General features: G+C 40.3%; 9 protein-coding genes across 9 annotated transcripts; 6 read left to right on the top strand and 3 right to left on the bottom strand.

Annotated features, from left to right (window-relative positions):
* Positions 1-2,323: 2,323 nt before the first annotated feature.
* On the bottom strand, positions 2,324-3,951 carry ATC70_001709 (uncharacterized protein; the record flags this gene model as incomplete). Its single annotated transcript, XM_064821102.1, has 3 exons — positions 2,324-3,585; positions 3,644-3,735; positions 3,791-3,951. 3 exons carry the CDS (start codon positions 3,949-3,951, stop codon positions 2,324-2,326), a joined length of 1,515 nt encoding a protein of 504 aa, XP_064685022.1.
* Positions 3,952-4,751: 800 nt separating this feature from the next.
* ATC70_001708 (uncharacterized protein) lies at positions 4,752-6,875 on the top strand (the record flags this gene model as incomplete). The annotated part of the gene is made up of 1 exon (XM_064821101.1): positions 4,752-6,875. The coding sequence occupies one exon, from the start codon at positions 4,752-4,754 to the stop codon at positions 6,873-6,875; it is 2,124 nt and encodes a 707-aa protein (XP_064685021.1).
* Positions 6,876-6,983: 108 nt separating this feature from the next.
* On the top strand, positions 6,984-8,095 carry ATC70_001707 (uncharacterized protein; the record flags this gene model as incomplete). The annotated part of the gene is made up of 4 exons (XM_064821100.1): positions 6,984-7,138; positions 7,194-7,313; positions 7,392-7,706; positions 7,768-8,095. The coding sequence occupies 4 exons, from the start codon at positions 6,984-6,986 to the stop codon at positions 8,093-8,095; spliced, it is 918 nt and encodes a 305-aa protein (XP_064685020.1).
* Positions 8,096-8,389: 294 nt separating this feature from the next.
* On the top strand, positions 8,390-9,486 carry ATC70_001706 (uncharacterized protein; the record flags this gene model as incomplete). Its single annotated transcript, XM_064821099.1, has 4 exons — positions 8,390-8,751; positions 8,811-8,859; positions 8,925-9,249; positions 9,320-9,486. 4 exons carry the CDS (start codon positions 8,390-8,392, stop codon positions 9,484-9,486), a joined length of 903 nt encoding a protein of 300 aa, XP_064685019.1.
* A 216-nt stretch (positions 9,487-9,702) lies between these two features.
* ATC70_001705 (uncharacterized protein) lies at positions 9,703-10,151 on the top strand (the record flags this gene model as incomplete). The annotated part of the gene is made up of 2 exons (XM_064821098.1): positions 9,703-9,723; positions 9,774-10,151. 2 exons carry the CDS (start codon positions 9,703-9,705, stop codon positions 10,149-10,151), a joined length of 399 nt encoding a protein of 132 aa, XP_064685018.1.
* A 5,831-nt stretch (positions 10,152-15,982) lies between these two features.
* Positions 15,983-17,786, bottom strand: ATC70_001704 (uncharacterized protein; the record flags this gene model as incomplete). The annotated part of the gene is made up of 7 exons (XM_064821097.1): positions 15,983-16,045; positions 16,104-16,910; positions 16,965-17,092; positions 17,144-17,363; positions 17,424-17,466; positions 17,522-17,648; positions 17,714-17,786. 7 exons carry the CDS (start codon positions 17,784-17,786, stop codon positions 15,983-15,985), a joined length of 1,461 nt encoding a protein of 486 aa, XP_064685017.1.
* A 596-nt stretch (positions 17,787-18,382) lies between these two features.
* Positions 18,383-20,983, top strand: ATC70_001703 (uncharacterized protein; the record flags this gene model as incomplete). Its single annotated transcript, XM_064821096.1, has 5 exons — positions 18,383-18,830; positions 18,887-18,932; positions 19,050-19,484; positions 19,546-20,591; positions 20,652-20,983. The coding sequence occupies 5 exons, from the start codon at positions 18,383-18,385 to the stop codon at positions 20,981-20,983; spliced, it is 2,307 nt and encodes a 768-aa protein (XP_064685016.1).
* A 210-nt stretch (positions 20,984-21,193) lies between these two features.
* On the top strand, positions 21,194-22,333 carry ATC70_001702 (uncharacterized protein; the record flags this gene model as incomplete). The annotated part of the gene is made up of 1 exon (XM_064821095.1): positions 21,194-22,333. One exon carries the CDS (start codon positions 21,194-21,196, stop codon positions 22,331-22,333), a length of 1,140 nt encoding a protein of 379 aa, XP_064685015.1.
* Positions 22,334-22,764: 431 nt separating this feature from the next.
* AKL1 (Ark- serine/threonine protein kinase) lies at positions 22,765-23,882 on the bottom strand (the record flags this gene model as incomplete). Its single annotated transcript, XM_064821094.1, has 4 exons — positions 22,765-22,852; positions 22,916-23,047; positions 23,122-23,498; positions 23,589-23,882. 4 exons carry the CDS (start codon positions 23,880-23,882, stop codon positions 22,765-22,767), a joined length of 891 nt encoding a protein of 296 aa, XP_064685014.1.
* Positions 23,883-24,062: the final 180 nt, after the last annotated feature.

Below are 24,062 nucleotides of genomic sequence, written 5' to 3'. Positions count from 1 at the left end.
ACTTTTTGGGTTACTATATAAAGGTGGAGCCTATGTGTAGTAAAACTTGAAGAGAACGCTTTGTTTGAATAGAGTGTTTTTTATTTGGGCTTAATGAAAGCGATAGCAATGAGTAAATAAAGAGGAAAAAAAATGGAATAATGGAGAAATTTTAAAGGGTCGTACCGCTGAATTTTACTAAGGCAATCCAAGACTAAAGATTAGTATCTTTTGTCTCTTTTCTAATTATCTATACGATGGCATGGTATTTACAGAAGGACATCAAAGGTTTTGGAAAAGTGCTTGCTGCTTGCAGCTAATATAAGCATTTGGACAAATTTATGAAAGGAACTTACATATAGTACCTAAAACCCTCACATTATGGTGGATTTAACGTAAAGCTATTGAATTGTTTTTGGTTTGTGCAAATCCAATGAGTATTTGTTGAGATATGGCCAAAAAAGGGTATCATGCAAAATCATCAATTTTTCTTCAAAATCTGCCTGTGATAGCAAGGGAAAAATTAGGTGATCTTTTTTTTGGTCAGGACAATATTGTCAATATTTCCTGATAGAGTCATGCTAGAGCTTTAATTCATGGCTCATTCGATAGGAAATGTTTTGGTCTACAATGTTTAGTAATGTTTAACAAAATGTTTTGAAGACAGATACTGATTAATCTTTGCTATTTCAACTTAGTGATTAGCATTATATTGTGGTACTTTCTTAAGATATCCGGTTAATTAATCCAATGCTTAGTGACAGTGAAAGTGAACTTAATGGGGATTTTGCCGTAGCAAAGTAAAGAAGTGAAACCATAAGAGTGTTAAAGCAACAAATTTGGTTTCCCCTTCTTTTTCTTGGGAGCTTTTATTATAAAGGTGTCTTTTGCAATGATATTATCTCAAAAAGGTCGCTTGAGCCTTACATAAGTCCTGTATTTACGCATGGCCAGCTTTATGTCACTATCTTAAGAACAGCATTAGCGAACGGATATTTCCCCCACTTGACTTTGATATAGCCTTTTTTGCTATTAATTGGTTGTTTAAAATCTACATAATATGCCAGATTTTGGTTATCTCTGATATGGAATGTCTTTTACGAGAGCCTGCAGGGTGATGTCGTCATCAAGCGTAGCGAGATAAATCGGCTAATGTGTTATACACTGTATAATACATCCAAGCAGTGAGAGATGAGTAATACTACGAGATGGCTAATTTATATCCTGGTAGGGTTGAGTTCGTAAAATAAGGTAAACTTGTAGCATTCCATCCCTGAAAAGGTTCAAGAGTCTGATATATGCTCTTCCACCAAAAGCTACTACGAAGAACACTCTACTCAATGCCCATGCTAAGGTTGGTCTCTTACTGGTGATCTTTAAAAGCTCTTATCAAACTTTTCTTTATTGATGCAAGATACTTCTACTAGCTGAATACAGCTGTGTTCCTACCAGCTCCATGGCCAATATCAAAGGCGGCAAAAGAAAACGTCAAGTGTCAAAGCATTCAGCATTGATGAGTACATCTTACCAGTGATTTTGTATAGTGAAAATGATACACTTGACGGCACTAACACTGAACAGGATACCAGCACTGAAGACGAGGTAAATTTAGATGAGTAAATGACATATCAAATCGTCATTTGAGCTTTGGAGCGCCTCATCATTCACTTCTGAACCTATCTCATACCATCGACAAATAAGGAATATTAAATGAATACCCCTTTGCTATCAAACGCTCCCCCACCCCCTCCACCCTCTCGTGTTTATGCAAAAACTTGTCTTTATAAAAACAGTTTGATATCTCTAGCAGTTCTATGTGTCTAAAATTGCTTGTATATATAACAACACCATTTTTAAAGGCTGCAACACACTGGCCATTTAATTTTTCGGTTATTCTCAAAGTGTTTATCCGGCTGAAGCTTGAACCTTGAATATTTATTCAAGACTGTCAGCAAAGGAGCAGAACAATGTACCGAGAAACGCCATTGTACAGATAAACAGATAGAGACAGAGAGCCATTGCGTCGAAGGTACTTTGGCCGTAAGGTATTTGAAGGAAGAGCAGCCAACCTAAGCTAAATAGAAATCAAGGGAGATGTGGAGCTGATCTACAGACCCTAACGATGTTCATTAAAGCAGAAAGGGAGAAAAAAAGCAGATAGTAAAAGCGACATGTGCATACATGATGGATGAAGAATCAACTAATTTAGTTGATCCATCCGAGATCTACCAGGTATCAGATGACTACTCATCATCTCAGAAGCAACTGCTTAAATGCCCATTAGCAAGGAGTATCCAAAATACAGTTTCTAAAATATGCTTGTTTTTTATTAAATGTACAATGTCTACTCGCTATCCTCTTCCATATCATCCTCATCTTGAGCATTCAATGGCTCATCATCCTCCATATCGTCATCATCCTCAGCATCATCAATGGTAGTGATAGGCTTCTTTTCTTCTAAAGGAGCGACACTAGCAAGAGATTGATGACGGAAAGCTTGACGCACACCTGCGTTAGAGGCCATATCCCAAACGTGCATTTTACCATTGGAACCAGCAATAGCGAGTTGGAAAGGAGAATCAGGACAGAATTGTGTGGAAAAGATTCTACCAAGCTCAAAGTTACGGCTTGTCACCATACTGGGCTTGTTGTCGGTGGTATTCCAGATCTTGATGGATTTGTCGGTACTACCAGTGGCGATACAACCAGGCACAAGGGGATTGACATCGAGGGCACTAACGGCATCATCGTGTGCTTGAAGAGTGAAGATAGCCTTGGCACCCACACCATTTTGAGCTTGACGCACATCGTAATATTGAATCATACCGTTCTCCAAAGCGACATAGAAATTGGATGGGTTGTGGGGATCCCAACGAAGAGATTCAACATCACTGGTAAGCTTCCAACGAGTCACTTCGTTGGGAGATCTAGCATCCAGCACACACACCGTCTTATCGTAGGAACCAGAGAGGAAGACAGTGGGCTCAGTAGGGTGCCATGCAACAGATTGAACCTTATCTGTATGATGGCTGTAGGACTGAACGCATTTGGAGGTGGTTAAATCCCATAATTTGACAGTGCCGTCTGCAGATGATGATAACAAGAAATTCCTGTGATTCTTGTTCCAAGCCAGATCCATAATAGCATCGACGTGGTAGTTGCTGTTGACCTTCTTTGATCTTTTTTTGGATTTGTCAGTGTGGCCCAAAATAGTCTCGGGGAACATAATGTCGATGGTGTCCAGATCCCAGATCTCGATGTCAGGTTCAAATGTACCAATAGCAACATAGTTGCCAGAGGTTGTCTGATCAGCTACCTTGTTGGCTGCAGTGTGGTAATCTAACCATTCGAGACAAAGAGGGAAGGAGGGCAGCATAATGTCGTGGTGAACGTAGATGTTGTCTTGGTTTTCTTCGTATACATGGATTTCCAACTGAGAAATGTCGTCTTCAGTCTTGGCTGCCAACAACATGTTGTCAGTGGGTAACACTTCGAGCTCTTTCTTTTCTTCTTCTTCATCCACATTTTGCTTCAAAGTAACATAGGGATCCTCCTCATCATTTTCATAATAAGCCAGATCCTTGATGTTGGAGAAAATGCCAACCTCTATATATCCATAGCTTATTAGCATGTTTTGAAACATGTCCAGATCAACTCAACTTACTCTTGCTAGAAGCCTCTACTTCAGCATCGTAGTTATCCAGGTTGTATTGAGCCATTTCATCAGCTTGGTCATTTTCAGTCTTGTTGGAGGAGCTAGATGCCAGGTGAATACGCATTTTACATGGTTGATTTCAGGCATTATACTTACTCAACAGCCATGGCTTCGGCTTCCTTCAAATCTTTTTTGGCATCCTCCAATTGATCAGCAGCTAGTTGACTGATTCTCGAGTACTCCTCGTCATTGAGGTCGTACTTTTTAGGATGTTGAGCAGCAGCGCCCTTGCGAATCCATTGAATAGCTGAAATCATTTTCTAATAATGAGGATGATATGGAAGCAATGATATGCTTCAGATTTTTTTTCCCTCTAGAAAAAAAAAAACTGTTGGAAAAGCAGTACAAGATTGAGACTGTGATCAAGCAAATCATGTCAATGTGGCGGATCAGCTTGAATATGCCAATCTGATAAAACTCTCGGGGCAATTGACCATTTTAAGTGTGATTTAATGAGAAAAGCTTGGCTTGGATCTCATGTCCAGGCACCATTCGCAGCTCGTACAATATACACACGTTCATTTTTTATGACTAATGCGCAGAGATTACCAGCAAACTGGAAGCAAATTACCTAAACAAGCCTTGGATTAAGGTTAAGGGATTATGTTTACTGATCATCGTAATAAAGGGGTTGCAAAAAAAAAAAAAAAATAGAAACACATTAATTAAAAGCAGAAGCAAGATCAAGTCGGCAGGACATCAACATATGTGATATTGTACATGTAAGAAAAGAGGGGCACGCCTTGTCTCTTCTTCTTCCTCTTCTTCTTCTTTGAGGGGGGGGGGGGGGAGGAAGAAAAGCATCTGAATTTCGGTATGGTTTTCTCAACATGAAATCAAAAACACCTTCGGTTTTGATTCTTTTTATGGGATGTGTTGGAAACAATAAGACGACATGTTGCTTCTTATTTTTTTTTCTCCTTCTAAAATATAAATGTACACAACTCTCTTTTTTTCTTTTGTTTTTCTCTCTTTCTTTCTTTTTCTTGAACTCTCAATTTCTATCTTTTTTTTTTTTTTTTTTTTTTTTTTTTTTTTTTTTTTTTTTTTTTTTCAAATGTCTGCATTCAACAATCACAATCAAGACGAAACTTGGGACACCATTATCGATTTCGAGAATGACAATCCGTTCCAGCAAAGCGATGACAACAGCGACGAGGATGATGAAGACAACGAATCAGACTACTCGCTTGACTATGAGTTTCCTGGACCTCGCTATGCCAATTACAGACATCATAACGGTGATGCTGCCTCTGAGCTCTCGGACACAGAATCAGACACAAGTACACCGAGATTTGATATGTGGGATGACGATCCTTACAACGACTTTACTTGGGAATCGAATGACATGCAACTGACGAGATTCATCAAGAAGAAGCAGAGACAGCTAAAGCGAGACAACAGAGACAAAAGTAGCTTCTGGAACAAACAAAAGGGGTGGCCCAAGCAGCTGCCTTTTTCTTGTTCTTCCTCCAACCACGATCAATCTGCGAATGCAATATGTCTTGTCGAGTCAAATTACGGATTATCAGAATTTCTGTATGCGGTGTATCGGGATAGAATTGTCGAATGTGGCAAACCGCCTTCCACTATGCGCACATCGGCTAAAGTTAATGCCATGCATGATCGAAACCACACTACACTCATAGAGAGCAGTAATCAGCATCTACCAGCAAGCAGCACTGCGTCTCATAGCAGCGATAAATTCATGGACACACATCAATCTGTGTCTCTATCAAAATCGAGCCAACAGCAGCAGCAGCAACAGCAGATCGACATGCAGCAACAGGAAGCATCCGCAGATCAAACATCGCACCCATTTTCTTCTGAAAGCTTGATTTCCAAATTTAAACCGTACACCAAATACCTGAAAAGGAGCGATTATCCAGGCAGTCTACCCGAGGACGCTTATCTCTACCTTGGCTTTGATCCGCAATGTCTGGCCCACAAGTATGGTTACATGGCCATTGGTGGCGTGGAAGGGGAATTCGAGCTGTATTGTTGTATGAATCCAGAGAACCCTGTCAAGATCTGGGGCACAAAGTTCAAAGGAAGAGACAATGTGATGCTCATGACCAATGCGATACAGATCATTCGATTCAAGAGCCCAGTTACTGGCAGCTACCAGCACATGCTGATAGGCTGTATGAACGAGGCAGGCCTCTTGTTTTACCAGCTTCCGGCACACAGCCAATGTCGAGACATTCGTACGCTCAGACAGCACGCATCGCCCATGGTGGTTCAACTGCACAGCCATCTCAGAGCATTCAACGGTGTGCCAATCAATGATGCCAAACTGAGCCCGGACGAAAGCAAACTGGTGTGTGTGGGAGATGACAGTGTGGTATTTCTGATCGATGTATATCACTGTGCGACCACTGGCGACATTACCTTTGGATCACCATGCCAGATGGTAATACCCTCCGCTCTGCTGGCTACAGCACCCTATTCATCCCAATACGTGGCTTGGAGCCCTTCGTCTCGGTATTTTGCACACACTTCAGATTCACACAACCTGGTTTTGATTTGGCGAGTTGCAACAAGAGAAATTCTGTACGCAATTGATGCAGCAGGTTACACATACGCTATCTCGTTCCATCCTCAGCTGGACACTATTTTGGTTTTTACCAACAGGTATGGCTACTTTCATACTGTCGACTTTGCTAAAGGCACAACAGCAGCAACAACATCAGAAGACAATGACTATATTAATGTGCTGTCTTTTGACCACCAAACACATGCTTCCAGAGGACATCAATTCGTGGATTCCTGCGGAGACGCAGATTCCAATCATGCCGTATTTCACACACAGCATCTCAAAGTCCAGCACGAAATCACCATGGTCAGCTTTCGAGGCGAGATCAACTCACGACTACGTATCCTGGCCAAGATCAATGGCATTGAATGGTCCAAAGACGGCAGGTACCTCTATGTAGCGACCAAAAAACGAGTGTTGGCCTTTCAGTTTTGCTCTGCACAGCAATTCATACCAGCCACATTGATCGATATCACAGGTGTTGAAATACGGAGATCCCTGGAGAACGAACAGCAGCTCAGACTGAACCTCATCCCAGCGCTGGACCAGCAAGACATAAAGCGACTGCAAGACTGGAATCTGATGCCAACACACATACAAAATAGAATCCTAGGGAATACTCAGCTATTGGCATGCCACTGGTAGAGTACTACTTTCATAATAATAAAAAAAGAGAGTCATGATAAACTCGACATTTTCCATTTTTCCTTCTCTCTCTCTCTCTCTCTCTCTGTCGCTTCTCTTTACATACAAATGAATTCCTATGATGAGCAAAATCCAGATGAATCTGGTTGTAAATTACTAGACTCTTTTGCAATATTTGTTCAGCTTGTGCTAGCAACGTTGGCCTTTTCAACACTCATCATCAAACGTCAAAGAGAGTCACCGCAAAGACCATTGCAAACATGGTAAGCTGTATATATGCATATGAGGGCGCTCGAGGTATTCAACATTGCATCTTAGGTCGTTTGATGTCAGCAAGCAGATTATAGGTGGCGGTGTCATTCATACACTCAACTTGGTGGCATCACATTTGTTTGGAAAGAGTCTAGATGGAGAGCCAGAATCAAATCCTTGTGTATGGTAAAAACGATTAGCCTATCCACTCTCATGCTTCTTTTCAATGCATTCATCTCCTGTTTGCCCGGCTTGGTTGTATAGGTATTTTTTGAACATCTTGGTGGACACAACGTTGGGTGTGCTGGTCATCTGGGGCGTGTTATCAGCAGTAAAGTTCTTTGCAAGATTCTATAGACTCAAGGGATTCCAGAGTGGTGTCTATGGAGAACCACCTTTAGTGAATCAAATCAAAGTGTGGGCCAAGCAACTTGGCGTGTATGTCTTGGCACTGGTGGCCATGAAGGTGGTGGTTGTCATTCTGTTTGGGCTATGCCCATGGCTAGAGACAGTTGGTGAGTGGGTGTTGGGATGGACCATGGGAAACTATAGACTTCAAGTGCTGTTTGTCATGCTAGTGTAAGTATCGAGTGCTTTGAATAGGAAACCGGTAGGATTAACCATCTCAGTGTATACTTAGATTTCCTTTGGTAATGAATATTGTGCAATTCTGGGTTGTAGATACCATTGTCAAGCACAAGACAGTCAGACCTATTCAACTGGATCTGGATGAAGAAGCATTACCAGATGATATGCTGATTTCTGATGGAGAATACAACGCTACAGATGATTCATCGTTCTTTCATGATCATGGCAGCGAAGAAGATGACGCTACTTCAATATCATCTATCAAGATTCAACACACGAGTGCCACCAAAGCAAATCTACACCGTACTTTGTCTGATCATGGCTCGATATCAGATGAAAGCTTGTATGAACTACGCACGAGCACCAATCGTCCCAACTAATTTGTACTATATATATATATATATATATAATAATAATAAATACGCCTTGTTTCATAGTGTATCAAGATGGGTTTTGTAAGTAGAAGTGTGCTTCAAGATTAGAAATCAGTGATTTTCTGTGAGTGCCATCCCCGATAGATCAAATATTGAAGCGTAGTGTGGTAACCACCGACTCGTGAATAATAGTCCGAAGAGTTTATTTAATCCTCAAGTCCCTGTAAAGAAACAGCCTTTTTTCACTTGGATTGCAACACTCTATTATACCCTTTTTCTCTTTCAAAAAAAAAAAACAGCATGTCAATTTATATTTCACGGCTGTTTAGACACAAGCCTTTCAAACCATCATATTTGAAACAGCTACCGAGAAGAAGCGGTATCCATGACGCTTCCAAACCATTTCCACCTCCTCAACCCACAAGGCCTATTCATGATGTGCAAGACAATGTGTCCAACAATGATAATAGCAACAGCAACACCATGTCATCTACGTTGGATGCTGTAGCAGAAGACACACTGTCTGTCAAAGATCCCAATAGTTTCAAGAGAAGCCATCATTTCGACACATACGAGGTATTGACACATTTGGAAAGCCAGGGATTCACCAGACGACAAGCAGAGGTGATTATGAAAGGCATGAAATTCCGTCTAAGAGAGTGGTACTAGGCTACATGTACGTTGAGGGCTGGCTCATGACTGACACAATGAAATTGAATAGCACTGCATCCGTCAAACAGCAATTATTACTTACGTCTGATTTGGAAAATGTATGTTCATGTATTGCGCAAGGAAAAAAGGGGCCAATTTGACTGACTGATTTGTATTGATTTAGGAGTCGTATTTATTCAAAGCAGCCCTATCTGAACTGAGAACAGAAGTACAAGTCATGCGAAGAAATGACATGCAAATGCTCCAAACAGATCTATCGCTGATTACAAGAGAAGTGGACAGTTTAGAGCAACGATTGAGTGAGGGTGTGGCAGACATGAAGAACGAAATTCAAATGGATATGAACAATCGAAAGAATGAAACACGAGAAGATCAAAAAGCGATGGACATGAAGATTCAGGAGATTAATAATAAGTTTACGATTAGACTCGGTGATATTCGCACGGAAATTGAAGCTGTCAGGTGGGAGACGATATGGAAGGGCATGAGTAAGTGTTATGTTGTGTGTGTGTGTGTCATAAAAGAGCTGGATGTCAGAGCTAATTGCTGTTTGTTTAGCTGGTGTCTTGTTGGCAGGTCTCACCATCGCTAGCCTGGGATATCTATTGACGAGATATTCGGCGAGAAAGGCTGATTTAGCAAGATTAGAAGCTGATCGAAAGAAGAAACGCATGCAAGAAGAAGCTAATCGGGCGGGCACAGCAGACATGGAAGTCATTTACTAAATACCATGTTTCTCTCCTCGATTTGATCACATCTTGAATCTCTAATTTACACAAATAGATACATACATGTACACATTTACCTCGTCTCTTGTCCTTTTTATTTTATAATATTTTTATATGCAAATCATTCATCCAACACCAAGACCAAGATGCTATTCTTGCCCTGCTTACATACATTCGGAACCAATAAACAATTTAACCATAGAGAACCTCAAAATGCACAATGATCTCTACACTGTAAGATGCCGTATATTAATTAGCCATATGTGCTGATACAACTGCCTTAGAATGATGAATTGGCCTATGTAGAGGGCTTTGTAGACGCATTTGTAGATGCCCAATTACAAATCATCCATCGAGTGACGCAGCTAGACAAGTACAACACGACCCAGCGCCAATCTTTAATCTCACTAGAAGACGGTGGTATTCATGAGATCATTGCCCAAAAGGAGCTCATCAGCATTACTGACAAGACATACCAAGCATTGCTAGCGACTTACAACCACGACAAGCTGGCGCTGATCATACAAGGCCTTGGTGCCACCGGAAGCCTTTTACCGGCTGCATTTTCACTACCTACCAACTTGAGTGATACATCCATCAAGCATATAAAACAGAGAGTGTCAGCTGGAAACCAAAGTTCACTATCAAAAGAGACAAAATGACATTTACTGTATTGCTTACAGGTACCCAAAAACAGTGGGTATTCATCATTTGAGATCCATTGCTATCCAACTGCTCGTTAGTCTCTGTCCTTACACTAACAACAACGAGTGAGAAATAAAGTAAAATTGTATTTTTCATACTACCATCATTTTATCTATCTGATTCTGATTTGCAATATTCAATTCACATAAAATATGTCATGTTCTACAATTTATGACTAACGTTAATTATACAATTTTGAATAGGGCAACATCTGGCATTTCGCATCTGTATGGGCACTTTGCAGCGATTGGAGCGATGTATGGATGATATAAGATGCCCAACAACAAAGTGTTTGAGTTAAACTACAGTTCATTTCAAATTGTACACCTGGTCTATAAGGTATTTAGAGCATCCAGCACTCTCAAGAAGAGCACAATATTAGTTTGAAGGTTTTTATTACTTGCTCCCCATAGACTATAGTAGAAGGACTATAACCAAGCGGCGGGCGCAATTTTCTGTGATACTGTATGTCAAGACAAATGTATGAGTTGCGCAAAAAGCAGAGATCTTGGCCTGCATATGATTCATTTGAGAGCTGCATAATAAATCAATAAAAAATTAGCTAAAAAAAATCAAAGATATGGGCGTTAGAGATGAACCAAAATGGTAGTAGAGAGTGAATAGATAGAAGGAGAAACCAGAGAAACAATTTGAAATTATCAATCCTGCATATCAGTCAAGGCACCATTTGCAAGAGTATTGGATGAGATGGGATCCTAGATGGATTAAAGTGAAAAAAATATCGATGCGGATGCGATTCTTTCCTTTTCTCTCGGCATACTGAAGGCGACACAGATTCAGATGAATAAAAGTCGTAGCAAACCATCAACTGAATTTAGGAGCTCCTCATTTTGTACCTCTAAACCTATTTCATACCATCTCACATCCCCCAACACCCAACCCTTATCATTATATAATTGCAGCTTATTGACCATCAGCAAATGAATAATATCAAATGAAAACCCCTCTACTATGAAACACATATACCCCTCCTCCCATACTTACGCAAAGACTTGTCTACATGAAAATAACTTGATAACCTTAGCACCTCTACCAGCCTAAAATTGATTGCATGTTAATAAAGACAGCACCTTAAAGGCTGCAACATACTGGCCATCTAATTTTTCGGTTACTCTCAAAAGTGATTATACAAATATAGTGTATAAATACCTCTACATCCATATACACGTAGCCACTTCATATACGGGCAAGCGGCATACTTATATTTCCCCCTTTTAGTCCTTAGTGTCCCTTATACAGCAAAATGTGGGTGCTTTAGAGCTGTGTTTTCTCTCGTTCAAGGCCGTTTTAGATTGTCAGGAATAGTATTAAACCATTGCTTTCATCTAGCACTAACTTCCTGCCACCCTTGCTCAACTTTTTGGGGACCAAAAAAATATGGCCAAAAATTGACCAAAAAGCATGAGGTATCCCTCATGGTTTTCATCGAAAATCAAACAATCGCATTTTTTTTTTTACCTTGAAGATGATGACTTTTTACTATGGTATGTATTACATCAAAATGTTGCTATCGATCCAAAGCAACCCTTGAAACGTCGTTTGTGTATCTTTTATATGTAAGTTTTTGACATTTTTGCTAGAAACCTCATTTCATATTTTTTGATATTGCTCGATGCGTTTATTATAAACATCTGCCATAAGCACCATCATTCGATGCGCCTTGAAAAGCACTCCAGAAATGCATTAGAAAGTATAAGATGATCATCGCATCTAATATAGTCCAATTCTGCAAAATAGATGAATCTAGTCGTTTTTAGATCAAGATCTGTCCAATCTGGAATAGACGTTAAGCGAGAATTCAATTGATTTTGAGTGCTTCTGATATCAATGTAATCTACGATCTTGAAGCTAATATAAAGAGGATTGCAATTTGAAAAAGTATTATAGTAGCTTATTCTCTCTACTTTTGCCTGATTCTGAAGCACATTTTGTTTCTGACACTCGGATTAATCATTGTTTATTACATATTCAAATAAATGGCCTAATATGAAACGCAAACTTTCTTGCTATTCAAAATTGCAAATGGCACTTGAAGTTTGATGTACTGTACACTGAGATACCACTACTAGGCTATACTATAGCAGCCACTAAGGCAATGCTATAATACCATATACGCTTGGGAACCTAATGCCAAATGTCCATTTTATTAAAGTGTAAGGGCCATCACATCTCCTGTTACTAGGAATTTTTAGCAAATAGATGGCAATACTAATTATGAAATACATGTGAGGTTTCTACTGAGCACTAACGAAGACAGACAACTGGTTTATACATACACACTTTTTAAAAAATCATGCAAATACTGTATTTTGAGGCGGCGTCATGTCACCCAAGTGTTCTACAGGCCCAAAAGCAGCGGATCAAGATTGCCTTTACTTGAATACACATGTAAAATATAGCTTCAAATGGGTTTGCTTGCACTACTACCAATATGCTCACTCTAATTGAACGATGACTTTTTATTTGTTTGTTTTCCGTGCAACTTGCCTACATTCTTTTCAAAGAAGTAAGAGCATATCCTGTTGGTGACAGTAGCACCAGAACTTTGACAGCTCTGCTTGTACATATAAAATAGTGAATACATGTAATTTATATACTGCAATCACTGCAAAACTATACTGATAAAGAACCCGTTATTGTTTACATTTTGCTCGAACTTTTCAAATCCAAAGCGAATCAAATTGTTCACTTTCCGTTATCAACCGAATACAAGATGTAAATGTAAACAAGCTGACTGTGTTTAATCAATAAACGAAATAAACCATATGAGTTTATATCATATCTTGTGTGTATACAGTAGTAATAATGCATATCATATTGTAGGGCAGTTGAAGGCGATTCCAATGGTATTAGTTGCATTGTCTCTGGATGCCAGTAGCGTTCAGAATTGCGTTTGAAGTGTTTTTTGCGTGTCTCCTTAAATTGTTGCTACTGTAATCAAGGTATAAAAGGTAGAAGATTTCTCTCTTTATCTCACGTCCTTTCTTCATCTTTTTCTTCATCTTTTTTTTTTCTCTCAAAAACAATAGACGCTACTAGAAGACTGGTGATCATGTAAGTATATTTGTCTTGTCTGCACATAACGGATGGTAACATGTTCTGAATCAGGGTGGTTCACAATACAAGGCTTATGGTATTTCAAGACTGGTTCTATTCTACTTGACGGCTTTCTTTGGATACTTTTGGTTCTCTTTGGATACTTTTAGTTCTCTTTGGTTCTCTCTGGTTCTCTCTGGTTCTCTCTGGTTCTCTTTGGCTCTCTCTGGTTCTCTTTGGCTCTCTCTGGTTCTCTTTGGCTCTCTCTGGTTCTCTTTGGCTCTCTCTGGCTCTCTCTGGTCCTAGTATATAGATATTTATATTTATTTGGTCGTATTCTTTCGCATGGGGGATTTTTAAGGGCACACTCTGAGGTTTTCAAGTCTTTGGTACTTTGTCTTTTGAGAGTTTCGTGTCTTTGGTGTGAGGGTTTCTCTAGTAAGTCTTCTGGAATAAGTCTTCTGTAGTAAGTCTTCTGTAATAAGTTTTCTGTAGTAAGTCTTCTGTAATAAGTCTTCTGTAGTAAGTCTTCTGTAATAAGTCTTCTGTAATAAGTCTTCTGTGTTGTCATGTGTTTCCCTTCCCCCATGCCTACTTTCACTTTTTGGGTTGAGATTGGTCTCCACCTTCTCGTGGTTCAACCTGTAAGCTTTTTGTAAAAGCAACCAAGAGAGACCATTATTTTTTACAATAAATAAAATGAAAAACTATACAATACACATTAAATGCGTGTGCCTGATATGAGTACACATTAAACATTGCTTATTTTATATCAATAAAATCTTGTATTTGCCCAGGAAATTATAAATGTCGATATGAGATGCAAAGGGTATAAGTTTACTGCTATGGAAATCAATAATTCGGATTGGATGTATTAGCTGCTTTTGATAAGCTCTTTGGATCCGAAGGAGGCAGCTTATCTTGCCATGCAGATATAAGTACATCAAAGCCTAAGCTCGCATATGTAGGTGTTGGGGACTATGCACGCTGTAGTTTTGCCTCATGTCAAACATGAGTCTTTGCGTCTATGTTGGCTGGGCTTGTTCTGGTACGCTGAATGATGCTACAGCCAAGGATGACCTGGCTAAATGGCTGTATCTTTGTATATTTCGTTGTCATATATTTCATTTCAACAAAATCCCGGTTACCATGGACGGATGGAGACGGCGAGCATATTGATATGTCAGACAATGATTACATGGCTCGCTTGACTCCATTTTACTTTGGATGGAAGTGGCCTTCAACGATCTGATACACACATTACCCTTTATTACTCGATTGTGCGCAAAACACAGCGTATTTTAGATGCATTTGAGCCGTGATTTCTTGTGTTAAAGGCCGTTTTAGGCCGTCAGAATAGTATCAAACCATTGCTTTCATCTAGCACTAACTTCCTGCCACCCTTGCTCAACTTTTTGGGGACCAAAAAGCATGAGGTATCCCTCATGGTTTTCATCGAAAATCAAACAATCGCATTTTTTTTTTTACCTTGAAGATGATGACTTTTTACTATGGTATGTATTACATCAAAATGTTGCTATCGATCCAAAGCAACCCTTGAAACGTCGTTTGTGTATCTTTTATATGTAAGTTTTTGACATTTTTGCTAGAAACTTTATTTCGTATTTTTTGATATTGCTCAATCAGTATATTCAAAACATTCGTCTTACTTGGTACTATTGGATGCGCCTTGAAAAGTACTCCAAGAAAGCTTAAAGGAGTATTGGATGATCATCAGATTCTTATAGTCGAATCTGACAAAATAGTTAAATCAAGTCGAAATTTTTTTTTTATTTGTATGAAGATTTATTAGATAAACTCTTAAAAAGTATTTAAATAGATTTAAAGACGGTATTTGTCTCAAGTTGGTCGTGGCACGGTCCACTACAGACTGGTTGTCAAAGCCAACATTATCATAATGATCGCGCCACTTGGCACGCCAGATGGCTGTTAAAACACATGTTACTGCTTCAAAGATGGAGACCTTGAGAGGCGAGTCCAAGAGACAGTACGAGGAGAGGGTGAGGGACAGGACATCTTGGGCAACTTGGCTCATGTCGTGTGACCCCAGAATCAAGTCGAAGAACTATTAAGATTTGGCCAATCTGGAGTAGACTAAGAGCCTGAGTTCAGATTAATTTTGGCTTGTGAGGCCGGCTGGCAAACTCAATGCCCCTCTGATCATGAAGGCAATATTCATTGGAAAGGCTCACTATCGTCTTATCTTTGACCAAATTTCCTTCGCTCCCACCGCTGAGCTGAATGGTATCCGACTCGACATCCAAAAGATGATCGGCGAAGATCATTCATGCCAGTCTATAGCTTGTCCTGCTTTTAAATCGTTTTTACAAAGACGTATTACATTCTCGTAAAGGTATTTCATTCAAAGCTTGAAATATGGTACAACATATTTTTGACGGAATTTGGTTAATAGATGCTGCTTGTCTGCCCTTGGTGTTCTGCAGCGACTATTAAATGGCCCTGTTTACCCAACAATTTCGGTGTACTTCAATCATTGAGACACCCTATCATCACTTGCCCATCAAAGCAGCTAATCAGCTGTGAATAAGGGTCCCAATCAAACCCCAATCTGCATTTACAAAAATAAAGAGCTGAGCAAAGTCTTGGAAGATAAAAAGCAAATCTATGTGTATGTATTTTCTTTTTTAAAATCTCAACAATAACTCATGTTCCTGTATAAAACGACTTGATTCTCTATTAATACGCTGATCTACATTCCCAAAAGTCCGCTGAATTGACTGGCATATTGCATAGGTCTGACAGAAGGATGAGGCTATAAGCAAAGCGGTATTAGTCTAGAGTTGAATCACACAGGGTCGTTTATAACTTACAACAGCCGAGAATGTAATGTATTCCTTCTTCAAATCAGGTGTAATATTAATCAAAGCGCCCTTATTTCCAACAGTATCGCAGTAATTGGGAGCAGAGAACACAGTGACACACTTGCCATCATGCTCAATAACATAACCCTCCTCCTTGACTTCATGACTACGGATCACCATCTCGAGATCATTGGTTTCCAAAAAGTTCTTGGTGACATCGGGACCAAATTGAATACCTACACCACGTTTACTGGGTGATCTACCAAGCTCAGGCTGAGGATCAGACCACAAGAGCTCGCACATGAGTCCATCACTACCAGGCTGGCCTTGACCAATACGATCAATCTTTCTAATCTCATCCAAAGTAACATTGTCGCGACTAAACAAACCACCATGTGTAACGAAAATCTTGTTTTCAATGACGTGTGATAAAGGCAGTGCATTGAATGTCTCTGAGAACAAGTTGAACATCATTTCACTGAATTTAGCCTTGACTTCTCCCTCAAAGCCATACACCTTGTTCATATTGTCCGTTTCATGGTTTCCACGAGCCAGGAAGAGATGGTTGGGATAGAGACACTTGTAAGCAAACAAGGTCAAGATGACTTCTACAGAGAAGGAGCCACGATCCACAAAATCACCGTTGAACAGATAGGCGTGCTTTTCAGATGGATAGCCATTTGTCTCGAAAATGTTGATAAAATCGTAAAATTGACCATGCACATCACCACACACTGTGAGTTTACCGTCTGCTGGGATCTTGACATCAATAAGAGATGGCGCCTCCATCATAAATTCACGAATAGCCAGTACAATCTACCCTAGTATGATAAGTATACACACTCTCTACCCAAAAAGTAGAGATATTACCATAAACGCATATTTCTTGTGAATCTTTTTCTGATCTTTGAAATGTTGTACCAATGATTTCACAAATGGCAGATCAACCTTTTTGGTTTCCTCATTGATTCTGGGTCCGTCATATGAAGCGTCCACAGCTATACATTATATGAGTCATTCCCCTCCCCACAAAACCTTCCCATACTTACCTATAGCATCAATATCCAAGGTAGAAGCAACACTGCGCTTTTGCTCGTTATGCTCAATGGCCTTTTCAAATTCAATTCTTCGCACAATCTTGGCACACTCATCAAACTTTGCTTTAGCATCCTTGTCACCTGGCGCACGCTTAGACACAATTCTCAAATCCTTCAATGCCTCTTTAAAGTTTCCTAGAGCCATATTGGCAGAAGCGCGACGATAATTTGCCTAGCATCTTGTGATTTAGTGGGGTTGCTGTCTCCATACGGCTGTGTCTGTTGCAATTACCTTTGTAAAGTTGGGATCAATCTCCAATGCAGTGTTTGAGTCACTATATACACATGAATAAGACCAGCTGAAATGTCAAAAAGACTCATGTCACTTACGCAATAGCATAACCATAAGACTCCATCTTCAAATGACAGAAGGCACGATTTGTGTAGTAGGAAGCTACCTTTGAGTTGATTTCAATGGCCTCTGTGTATTTGTCAATAGCAGCAGGAAATCGCTTTTCTATCAAATTCCAACTTTGGTCATTCTGCCTGTATCTCTCTTGAACATGGCCATCCTCATCTCACCTTTGAAGCAGACGTTGGCTTCATTTTTGATTTCTTCAGCTCTTGCTTTGAGTTCTTCAGTGATGACAGTCATGAGTGTTTAGTGTGGAAACAACAAGAAAAAAGGGGCAAAATGGATACAATTAGAAAAAAAAAAAAAATTTGAATGAAATGTGGAAAAAAAAAAAAAAAAAAAAAAAAAAAAAGGACCTTGAACGATCAGATACACAGAGTGAGGATGGATCTCGGCCAATCACAGATGGCACTCTGCTGCCTGCAATTGGTAACATCGATGCTAGGAATTGAGAAAGAACAACATGGTGTGTGTACATGGCGAGCATGCCCCATCACTGACAAGACATAAAAGGGTTCAGCTCCTGCATTTCAGACATGAAAAGCTTAAAATGCAAACCTCCTATTATAAAGTGTCTTTTTCCTCTACGGCATCCATTTTCTTTGGTTACTCAAAAACGGGCCATTTTCAACATTTATTTATTTATCTCTCTCGCTTGTATTTTCTCACTCTCTTTCTTTCTCTATCAATTAGGCACATCCGCAGTTGATCTTCTCTTTTATTTCTTTGTAGGGTATTGGAAAGGAATTTGTGAGAGCAAACAACTGTAACAAGGTAAACTTTGTATACATTTACACCAGGCTAGGCTAGACAAACTACCCTATTCATCATTATAGATGACTGTATCAAACATTGAGCCTAAAAATCAAGCCAAAGAGGAGCAACCAGCATCCTCCTCCACTATGATTGCTACCAAAAAAGACTTGATTAAAAAGAAACCCCACAACAAATACAACAATAACAATAACAACAACAACAGGATGAGACCAAACTACAGCAAATACAACAGTAATAATCGAGATGACTATGCGCGCTTCTATCCAAATCAGCCATTGAAATCAGATTATCCAATGCCGTACGTCTACTACTACCCGCCTCACCCCAGCATGTACTATCCGCCGCTTGACACTGCCTCTAGTGCTGGTGCTACTGCTGGTGTTGCCACTGCATCAGCTACCATTCCTTCAACGCGTGACGACGATGATTTAGAAATCATTGTGCATGATGAAAGCTTGAATAATGTAAGCTCCGTAGACACAAGAAGACCATCCAGCTCCGATCAGAGTAAGGCCAATTCATGCTGCTATAAATCAAGCCATATACTCACTCTAGAACACTAGATAAGCCCATCGATCTAAAAAAACAACTAGAATTCTACTTTTCCAGGTGAGTTGGGGAGGAGGGGGGATTTGGAGTTTATAGGTGCGCAACAACAACAGCCGTATTCACACACACACACACACACACTTTTTTCTCTCTCTCTCTCTCTCTGTAATGATATAGACAAAATTTGGTCAATGACACCTTTTTAATGTCTCAGATGGACGCTGATTTATACGTTCCAATATCGCTGGTAGCCAATTTTAAACGTGTACGTGAATGGACAACGGATGTAGACCTCATCGTTCAAACACTACGAGGCTCGTCAGCTGTCACTGTGGATGAATCAGGAACCAGAGTCAAGCCTAATATATCAGTACAACGAAATACAGTCATCTTGAGAGACGTGCCTGAATGTACACAGGAAGAGATCAACGACTTGCTGAAAGAGCTGAATTCGCCTCCCGTTCAGTCGATAAAGCAAGATATTGGAAACATGTGGTATTTCACTTTTGAATCAGAGGACGATGCCTTGGAACTGCTACTTGGGGTAAGAGGGAAATCATTCAAGGGCCAGGCAATTGCTGCTAGAATGAAATCTGAGCCAGTCTTGCGAGTGTAAGTATATTAGTTGATCGTCATGTTGGGAAACGGATAAACTCACTGCTTTGTTTTGCAGCCAAAATCGTGCTTTTGCCGCTACTAGTGCTGCTGCGGTTTCTGCTCCTTCTTTTACACATCAAAATATTAAAGCAGAAAGCCAGGATTCATCAGCAGCAATAACATCACATGAATCATCAGTAGCACTGCCTGAATTACCACCTGTTTACGCTTATAGTTATGCTGGAATGAATGGAGGCAATCTTTACTATCCTTCGTATCCATCGTACAACAGCAGCAAGCGGATTAACTATGGACATGGCCCGTCTCGATACAGTAATAATCATCAGCCACATCCCAAGTACAACAATGGTTATCAGCAACAGCAGCAACACTACCACTATCAGCCGCCTGCTTCTGTGCCAAATCGACATGAGGGCAGCAAATCGTTTATTGACAATCAGAAGAACATTCAAGTAGGTAGTCGATCAGCACGTGGTGGGTACAATACGAATAAACCGAGGTATTTTCGAAATGGACCGGATGCCTATACCACAGACAGCCATGTAGTGGAAACTGGCTTCCATAAGCTCACCATGAATGACATTGTATCCCATCCATCCCCACCACTGCCATCACAACCACAGACGCGAGCTCAGCACAGCACGCAGCAGCAGCAGCGACAGCCACCCACTACATACCAAAACAACAAGCACCAATACCATACCAAGAGCGGCAATCACAGCAAATTTGCCAACAACAAAAATAGCAATATTCACCATAGCCAACAGCAACAATCCAATGTTCCATATACAAAGTCAAATTATACCTCCAATGATGCTGCTGCTCCTTTTTCCAACACTAACACCAACGCAACTGCAGGCACTACCAATAAGAATAATAATAGAAACGGCAATCCACAATCCAATCCACCTTTAGTGCAACCACAGCAACAGCAACAGAGCAAGAAAAAGGGCCGTCATAGTAATAACCAGCACCAACACGATAGCAACTCCAATACACATCATGCAGGTGGAAGTAAAATAGATAACAAAAAGAAGAAGAGCAACAACAAATCAACTGCTCGAGAATCCAAGGAGAACACCAAGAAGGAAAAGCAGGAAGGTAGGAAAAAAAATGAATTCTCCACGATGGAAATCGCATACTCACATGTCTGAATAATAGTTGATTTGAAACCAACTCATTTCCCTCCATTGCCTAGCCAGCAGCTACTTACCACCATAGCAGCAGCAGCAGCAGCAACAGCAGCAGCAGATCAACCATTACCACCAGCAAGATCCGTTGCCGATATTGTCAAATCAACCGTTGCACCTAAAAAAAAGCAGATGCCAGTGGAGCAGCCCAAAAAAGAGCAGCAGCCCAAAAAAGAGCAGCAGCCAGTGCGTCCTCCCACCACTGCACCAGCTGCTATTACTCCTTCTCCCACTACTCCTGCTGAACAAAAGACGGCCAATACGTTTAGCTATGCTGACATGTTGAAGAGAAAGGACCATTGAAAAAAAAAAAAAAAAAAAAAAAAAAAAAAAAAAAGCCAATCCCTTCTCGATGAATTGTTTCACAATAAAGAAGTTTTTTTTTTTTTTTTTTTTTTTTGTATGTATTTTTGACGGCTTTATTTGAGCATGTCTGTGGTTATTGTAGTAGATCTACAAACATTTAGCTGTGTGTGTGTGGGCTTCTTTAATTTTTACTTATATTTTCTTGCAATGTCATCGTATTATCCATCAAAACGATCCTTTAGAAAGAAGCATGAATTACCGTTATCCAACAGAAATCAAACCATTGGTAAAACTAGCATCGAAATCAATTACTCTGTTCAAATCACTGAAAAAAAAAAAAAAAAAAACTGCATAGCTGCTGCCACAGATCCTCAGTATTTTGGCTTGAATCCAAAGCAACTATCACTCGTTATCCTCGTCGTTCAAAACAGCATGTTGGTGTTATTGATGCGGTATTCTCGGACATCGACACAGCCTGATCAGCCCATCTACATTGCCTCCACAGCTGTATTTATGGCTGAACTCATCAAAATCGCTACCTGCTTATATATGCTGTATGTGCAAGAAAAATCCTACAGACGTTGCATCCATATGCTCTACTTGGAAATAGGCCACAAACCTCAAGAGATCGTCAAAATGTTGGTTCCAAGCGGTCTTTATGCACTGCAAAACAATTTACTCTATATTGCACTCAGTAATCTGGAAGCAGCTACGTTCCAAGTAACATATCAGCTCAAGATCTTATCAACTGCTGCATTTTCAATTTGGTTACTTGGTCGGTCGTTGAACAGAGAGAAATGGCTGGCCTTAGTACTATTAATGATTGGTGTCACACTGGTACAAACGGAAAGTGTATCTTCTTCTAGTACAACGTGCGCCAATTCAGACAGCAATACTCAAAGACCTTTAGTGGGCCTACTAGCTGTATTGACAAGTTGTGTCTCTTCAGGTTTTGCTGGTTGTTATTTCGAAAAAATACTCAAAACCTCTACCACGTCCATGTGGATCAGAAATATCCAGCTGGGTATTTGCGGTGCGTCGTTCTCTTTCATTGGCATGATGGTATCTGATTTCAGTTCCATCAGAAATCAGGGCATGTTCCAAGGATACAATGCCTTGACTTGGTTTGTGGTCATCAATCAGGCATTGGGTGGTTTACTGGTGTCTTTGGTTGTCAAGTATGCTGATAATATCCTCAAAGGTTTCGCAACCAGTATATCCATCATTTTATCTGGTATCATCAGCTTCTACTTGCTCGATTTTCAACCATCCTTTCTATTTGTCACTGGAACAGGCGTTGTAATTGCTGCTACCGTCTTATATGGAGCTCACAACAAGCCATCATAATGCTGTAGATTATTATACGCAACATACACTGCATACACAACCTATAGACCTTACTTCTTTTATTGTAATTCATGTCATTTGAGTAGCATCTAATATGATTAATATACACCTTTATCAACTGATCTAATAATAAACAAAATGCTCACAACACTGCGTCTATTCTTCTATATTGTATTTCCCCTGAAATTCTCCTTTGATGTAAAGCATTGGTAATTTTCAAGCAATGACGGCAGTATACAAGACATCAAGCTTGAAATAGTCAAGCTTCTTTATGAAAATCGCTACCAGAAATGTACAGTAGTCTAAGTCATCCTATACAAATAGCAAATGACTTGATCTTGTTTCAATACCACAACTTATTTTGTCCACGCTGGATACCCTATCACACCTAAAAAGGAGCTTAATTACAACTCAAGACCTGTCAATTGGTTTTATTGCAATAATTCACCGACTAAGCGGGTGTCCTCACATTGCCAGTCTGGCGTGCAAAGACGTGAATAAGTGGGGGATAAGACGTGCCTATAAAAAAAAGTAAGAGGTCAAAAAATCTGCTGATAGATCCCAGTGAAAAGGCCAACTTACTTATCAGGATTTTGGACTCGACTGAAAGGAGGCAACGCCTTGTTGTTAAGTGAGGCCAGTGCCGAAAAACCAATGAGGGCAATGTTACTCGCTCCTTGCTTATCACGATTCATGGTAGTTTGTTTAGCCAGCCTTTTTGGACACTCAGGGTTAAAGCATGCGAAGGCACCGAGGTTCCTCTTCATTCTATTATCCTCATCACGCACCAGCTGTTTCTATGTCTCCTTGAAACATGAGCAGTAGAATTGTATTCGTCTACCAATCTGACTGTGCTTCTTGTGGACAGCGTTGACATGTACGGCTTCATACTTCGAGTGCTGTGGCCACGGAGGTACTGAGTATTGCGACGCCAGTTTCCTATGAAGGAAACCCTCTTTGGCTTGTTGAAGATGGACATGGTTGCAGCAGATCTGGCTTCACTGGCTACCAAATGTTGGTGAAGTCTCTTCAAGCGGATTCGTCCAGCTGCCCTTCCTTTCTGTAGCTTCTTGACTGATGACTTCCTCCTCTTCTTTCGCCTATTGGAGAGGACAGCATTGTCGACTTTGTTGGCTGTCATTTCATACTTGACGAGTGTTTCTCCCTTTCCAAGAGAGGTTGCAGTGTCAGAATAATCTTACAGCATTTGAAACCGATTGATCGACTCAAAAAGAGTGAGAGAAGAGCACCATACACTACTGGCGGTGGTCACCACATCAGGGTCAGTGCCTTGAACGATAGTGTTACTGTCAACAGCCAATGACTTTGGTATGGCATCAGCAGCAGCTTGATGTACTTGTTGACCGTGGATCCTTTTGTTCAAAATGTACATCTCACTGGACATTTGCTTTATCGATGACTTCAAGCTTGACACTTTCATGCACAATTCATCGTAATCACTTCTAGCATCCTTCAACTTTTTGTATAACTCAAAGTTCATGCTGTTGTGCTTCTTCTCCCAGGAGCGCGATTCATTGCCACAGTCCATGCGATGTCGTTGCAGTTTTGAAAGATGCCTTGACAGTGACGACAACTGCTTCTTTGTTTCTTTGATATCACTGGAGAGTTTTTTCACCTTGTCCACATCAGACTTGGAGGCACTTGACCTGTTTACACTGGACTCGGAGGCACTCGACCTGTTCTCACCCGATTTGGAGCTACTGGAGCC

This window comes from Mucor velutinosus, assembly GCF_035048745.1.
Source record: "Mucor velutinosus strain NIH1002 chromosome Unknown tig00000041, whole genome shotgun sequence".
NCBI lineage: Eukaryota > Fungi > Mucoromycota > Mucoromycetes > Mucorales > Mucoraceae > Mucor > Mucor velutinosus.
This window is presented reverse-complemented; position numbering and strand designations above follow the sequence as displayed.